Source organism: Ostrinia nubilalis, chromosome 4 (genome assembly GCF_963855985.1).
Source record: "Ostrinia nubilalis chromosome 4, ilOstNubi1.1, whole genome shotgun sequence".
Lineage (NCBI taxonomy): Eukaryota > Metazoa > Arthropoda > Insecta > Lepidoptera > Crambidae > Ostrinia > Ostrinia nubilalis.
Window position 1 is genome coordinate 12,057,091 of NC_087091.1, and position 6,583 is coordinate 12,063,673.

At 34.7% G+C, this 6,583-nt stretch overlaps 1 protein-coding gene across 1 annotated transcript; it reads right to left on the reverse strand.

Annotated features, from left to right (window-relative positions):
- Nucleotides 1-1,093: 1,093 nt before the first annotated feature.
- LOC135071371 (cuticle protein 19-like) lies at nucleotides 1,094-6,341 on the reverse strand. Its single transcript, XM_063965161.1, has 4 exons — nucleotides 6,300-6,341; nucleotides 5,656-6,027; nucleotides 2,626-2,792; nucleotides 1,094-1,181 (listed from the first exon to the last, which is right to left on the reverse strand). Exons 1-4 carry the CDS (start codon nucleotides 6,321-6,323, stop codon nucleotides 1,094-1,096), a joined length of 651 nt encoding a protein of 216 aa, XP_063821231.1. The 5' UTR covers nucleotides 6,324-6,341.
- Between the last annotated feature and the right edge of the window lie 242 nt (nucleotides 6,342-6,583).

The following is a 6,583-nucleotide window of genomic DNA, read 5'->3' on the forward strand; positions in this document are numbered from 1 at the left end:
GTTGGGTGTGATTATGACAGAAAACCATTTATGAGAGAATAGGTGGAAGTGCTAATTGACAAATGCATGAAAAGTGGTCCACTTGAAGTTATTAAACATTGATTCTTGACATGAAACTCTGTATTATTTACTGATATAATTCTCAGATAACTTAAAAAGGCACATTTAGGTACAGACAATGACACTTCCTCTAAACTGTACCATCTTATACAGCTGTAAAAGTGCTATTTTACAACTAAATTGCAGCCTTGTGTACTGCGAATGTACCATTGTTCAAATTAATAAAGACATGAAGTTATATCCACTAGATTGGAAACCTGTGGTTTAACTTCAAACACCTTCCGAAGAGCTGTTTCCTAGAAGGTGACTGAGCGAGTCCATTTTTTATTAACTCTATTCAACTGTGCGTAGAAAATAGTCGATTTGGACTAATGAATAATAACTTTACTTTGTTGTAGTAATTTTTCCCACAGTTCAAGTAGTGTTTTTGTTGTGTAAGTCTCTCTACGAGTTTACATATTTTACGTGTGTTGTTATGATCACATTTTGTATCAAGTCATACTAAAAGCCTTTATTGACTAAAAACTGTTTGTTAGATAGGTACTTTGCGATTATTATTAGTAAAAAGATATAAATAATTATTATTTTTTCTAGAACCTGTTTTAAAAATATTGCATTAAGCATATTAAAGAATATGCAGGTCTAAGTTAATAGAGCGAAAAAATTGTTAAATAATTATTTAACTTTATTAATAGCAGTTGCCGCAACACTGTGTTTTGACTTGCTGTCTTCTTGGACTCTAGCACTAGTTTTTTTGTAAGTAATTATTTTCTATTTTTACCTACCTACCTGTTGTTGTTGATAGGATAGAATAAGAATAAAATACGTATAACGAAAATAATAAAAGACAAGCGAGGAGCTTCCATTTAGGGGCTTCTGGGAAAATTTAGTTAAGCTTAGCTTTTCGTAATTTAGGTACGTAATAATCAGGGCAGTGATTGAAACGACAAGATAGCTATAAATAATAACAATATAATTATAATACACTAAAATGCAATGGTCGTATGGTTATCTATGGCTCTACATGGGGTTTTTAATGGTGGTATGGCGTTGCGTGAACCGGCGCGTGCGCCTCCTGCGCAGCGTGCGTGGGCGCAGAGTTGCTCACGACGGCGTTGAAGCTGCAAAAAAGTTAACATTTTTATTACTTTTCGACCTTATTATAAGTGAAAAAAGCTTAAATTATGATGGTAATGCAGAGCTCTTTAAAGGTTTAAATTATGACTTCATTGTTACCACTTCTGACGAAGATTAAGATATGCGTTTCGCGAATGTTGCAATCGTGCGTAACTTTTCCGTTTCGTGCTTTCGTTAACATCTTTATATGGTGTATTTTGTGTGGATTCGCATTTACGTAATACCCAAATACGTTACAATTGAAGATACATTTTTAGTGCATATGTTAAAATAATTCCTTTTACGGGGGATTGAAAATTAAAAATAATAATAATTTTAAGATTGACGAAATTATCTGCATTCATTTAATTTATCTAATTCGAGTCTCAAACTTTGGTTTCCATTATTATTTTTTAATCATCAATGACATATAATATGTAGTTGTTAGTAACAAAGAAGAAGCAACTAATTTGACATTATATGGAAGTAGTTTTCAAAGGAAACAAGCATGAACACAGTTATTCGCCTTGCGTGGATGTGTATCGCATTGCGGTCGCCCGGTTCAAACAATTATTGTTGACATGCAATTTTCCGTTGTATAACGAGCGTTACGAGAGAGGATAGACCTCGTTCGTTACCTTACTGGATATACGAGCGGCGATCTTATCTACGTTATCGTCTGGAACAACACTACGCTAAGATAAAACTTTGGATCATTGCAGTACCACAAAAGCTATTAGTCTCGCCAGATCTGAGGCAACGCGTGGGTCGGCCTTAACATCGATGGATATTGTAATTACGCAACTGATGAACAAGTGAGTATGAATGAAAATGATCCACTTTCGCGTTGATTGAACGCTCCAAGATCAAGTGTGAGTCATGACTTTTAATTTTACGCGTTTCCTCATTGCCGATTTAGTGCAGTTGTTTTTACAGTTTTAATTATTATAATTTATGGATTTAACGAGATGTTGCTCAAAATCTGACTGTTGTTATTGGGCAAATTTTAATAGCTATTTTTATAACGACATTATCGACCCTTTAATGGCATAAATACAAAGGTTGAGTAAGAAGATTATAATATTGTGATAAGTAACCTTATTACTGACTTGAGTAATGCTAACCTTTTCAAAGACATGGTTAAATCGTACGATACAAACTTTCGTTTGATTGTAAATGCGATAAACTAAAAACGGCCATGTCATACATGACATACTTATTTTTAATAAGGTGTAGAGTTTGTGAAGTAAGGGCTAAACTTGGCTCTACATGAGATCAACAAGAACAACAACCAGCATTTTATATGAAAATGTTTTGGTGGCATGACTTTCTTCTTAAATTAATTATTTTAAAAACTTTATTATGGTATCTATCGTATGTATGTAGTTGTAGGTATATGAGCTAAATTACCTTAGGTACCTACATGATATTAGAAGTAGTATATCTTACCCAGAGTGATCGTCAGCAGTGTATTCGACCTTGCGGATGGAGCCATCAGGCTGCAGAAGAGAGTACTCGCCTCTCACTAGGTCACCGTCGCGGCTCTCGCGGTGTGACTTGTGGTCGCCGGTGGTAGGGTCCTCCACGGAGTATGAGAACTCATACTTTACGGGGGCCTGGAATTTTGTAAGAATTAAATACACGATCTGAAGAAAAGAAGGCTATCGATATTGAAACTTGCGTTTCTCATTTTACGGCTGATATTTGTGTGTACAAAAGGAAAATGTTGATGTGAATGAAAAGTCGTCTTGGGTATCAGAAAATCCACAGAAGATTTTCATTTGGATATGCGTTTTCCTAAACAAGTTTCTTTGGCTCTTGATTGATTTTATCATATACTTCAATAGCTGGGAATTCCTATTACGAGAATAAATATGCTATTACGAGTAAGTATCTATTATAATGGTTTGAGTAAAAGTTTCATAATATCTAAAATATTTGTTTATTTGCTAGTAAATAGTTAATATTAGAGGAAATTGCCTTATTTTATGTTTGACATTACTAGAGTGCAGTTCAAATTACTCACTTAATTAATGTTATATCACTTCTTGATTTATTTGAGAGCAGAGGTGGTAATTTATTCGCGAGAATTTGATGAGCTATCGCAGTTTTATTTTAGTCTGAAGCTAAACATTGATAACTTATCATGTCAATAGATTTTTAAAATGTATTATAGGGTAATTTGAATAATAATGCTACTAGTTTAATGACTGGTATAAAGAAGTTTGATTTATTGTCTAACATTAATTTATTTCGTACTATTGTATGTATATTCGGCATGTATGTAGAATAAACTGACAGAAAATTGACTGTATGTTAATAGAGCAAAAATAAAATAAAAATAGAGTGCAGTATGCATGACACTCTACATTATTTCGTATCGTTAGTTGGTGTTAGACTAGTTTTCGAATTTTAGAATATTTTCATAATTAATTTGAAGTGATGACGAGTGATTTCGGTTTGGGCTCACAGTGCTACATCATCTTGCGTGTAAACGGTGCTATCGTTTGATGATTCCTATGATAAATAGTCGATAATCTAAATCGCTGCGTGATAGATCGCCGCCTACTCCGCCTTGCGACACGCCGCGAACTAACGACAGGGTGCTTACACAATAAACATTTAATTAGGTTATATTAACTGATCCCATTTTTAATCATAATAGTACTGATAGCCTTTCACTTTCTTTGTTTGCTGTGTGCGTGTAGCCGCATGCGCAAGTAGTTGAAATAGTTACTAAATTATGTATGTAATATCGTCAGTTGCAGGTTCACTTGGGGTAACTGACAAAATACGGTTTTTGAGTTAAATATACAGTTTTTCTTAGTTTTTTCTGCTCTTTCGAATGGTATACGTAAAAAAATTCTAGCTTTAAAAAAATTACAATTACACGGACATTTTCAGGTATGAACTTTTCAGATTTCCTTCACAATTTTGGTGTAACTGACATTGTAATAATTTTACCAGGTTGAATTGGTGTATCTGTAATAATGTAAAAATTTTGCTACAAAACTTTGCAATTACACTGATTTGCTAAGGTTTATAACATGAAATAAAACAGGAATTTAGAAAGTTTTAAGGCATATTACATTATTATTATACCAGCAGTATCAGTTAAAGAAGTTAAAGTTAGCTCAACAAAAAAAAAATCAAATTGAGCAACTATCCAGCCAACTAGGCGTCACTGCGCGTTGCTAACATTAACCTGTTGTTACTCTGTTACTTTTACTGTTGTAGTACTCATGACCTTAATTCAACATTGCTATAAAGAGGTGGGAAATTAAATCCATTTGGTTTTCAGTTTAAGTTGCCCCGTAGAGCTAAATACGGTATTGGTAAGTCAAAGCTTAAAAAAATATTGAAATTACTTAGTTTCACAGTAATACTTTGGTTATTTAAATATTTCTGTCTTAAAAAAATTAAATACACATATTTTCTTGATTCCCATGGCTTTTTTAACATTTTTTAATGAATAAAATAAAAGTTACTTCTAATAAAATTAAAAAAAAAGCAAAGAAAACGACAAAATGTTATTTTTTTCATGAATTCTCTTATTTTTTAATACTTTTACATAAATTATACAGCAACTAAGTAAACAAAACCCAGAAAAAACATCAAATTATTTTAATTTGGGCAGTACTTACACCAATTTGACCTATGTTTTTTCCAAAAGTATGGTGTAAAATTAGTGTAACTGTCAAAAGTACAAAAATACATTGGTGTAACTGCAATTTATTTCCTTAACTAAGACATATTAGATAATTCTTTTTATTTAATCTAAAACCGCGTAGAATTCTAAGCATTTCTGTAAAAACAGATCCAAAAAAGGTTAAATAGGAAAAAAGTTATGTCCGATTTAAGACGAAAAAAAACTTTAAACGGCTCTACTGAAAAACTGTATTTTGTCAGTTACCCCAAGTGAACCTGCAACTGACGATATCATAATGTGAGACAAATAGGTCCGCTCGTTCCGCAATTTTCGGATCAATTTTATATGAACCAAGAAGTATAGCTTGTTACATTTAATATCAATGCTCAGTAATTTAATGTGGACTGTGGTGTGCTGCAAGGGATTATCGTCGTAATGGTTTGCATTATTTAATGGACCGGTCGAGTTAGCATAAACGTAATTTTACATTTCTCTCTGTATTTTTTAACAATACCTACTTGAAGTTATTATATACGTTTACATTGTAAGTTTGAGTTGCACCACCTAATATTGACCGTAACTTTAACGATGTTTTTTGTGTGGAGTTTGATAGATTTTTGACGTTTGTTAAAGATAAAGTAAGATATTGCAACCCAACCTAAGACTGTCAAAATTTCTCTTATCGATGTTTGACTGCCTATATCGTTTTAATTTTAGAAAACCTGTGGTTTACCTACTATCAATAAGCGAGCTCTTATGTTATGACGATTGGCTTGTTACACATGTTAGAAGAAGAAGCGAGAAGATTAAGGATTAAATTCAAAACTTACATGCTCCTCCTGATCAGCGCGGCCGACAGCGACGGCGACTGGAGACACATGTTGCACCAACGGAGCGTGGACAGCCGGCGCCACATGTTGAACAACAGGCTGGGCAACGTGTTGCACGACTGGAGTCACGTGGTGGACCAGAGGCGTCGCATGCACCACTGGCCCGTGATCTAAGAACGAGGTCTGATGAAGCAGCGTAGGGGCATGCTCCAAGATGTTCTGGTGTTGAACGACGGGGGTGAAGTGCGCGGTCACGTGGTGGGTCGGCTGGTCGTGTTGGTGAAGGCTCTGGGAAGAGATGGCGTGCGTTCTGCCGTCGTCAACGATGATGCCGGCATGGCAGACCGCCACCAAAACGCTCAGGATGACGATCTGGGAATATGTCAAATCATTAGTACAAACGCACTTAACCCATAAAGTTTCTCCATGACTATGTAAAAACTTAAACTTTCCGATAAATCTTTAAAGAACCAGAAACATCAATTTGCAAAAGGTCACTCGAAAGAAAGGTGTGATTAATGTTATCACACAACACGATGTTCCATTAATGGCCCGATGATTTACTTGAACTGGTTTCCGAAAAGGAGAAATTTCCGAAAAAATATATTTTACGAATACTACTTTTTATTAATCCGAAATCTTACTTTGGAGTACATGTTGCAGTTCATTGGATGGCAGACCAAATGTGCTGGACTTCCAATAAGGTGGTAGTTTTTATACTTGGGGGACGCCGCAACATATGTCATCCGATACCGCAAAACCGGTGTAGGGCCGACATCGGACACCGCCTCACATGATCGCCTTTAGCCTGATGTAACTGCATTTACAATTTTTTAAATTTCCAATTCAAGGTTAAGTTTAGGGCTTCTTCAGAAGATGCATCCGTCTTTATAAGGTTACAGTTTTTCTAGATAATTTACGCTGGATT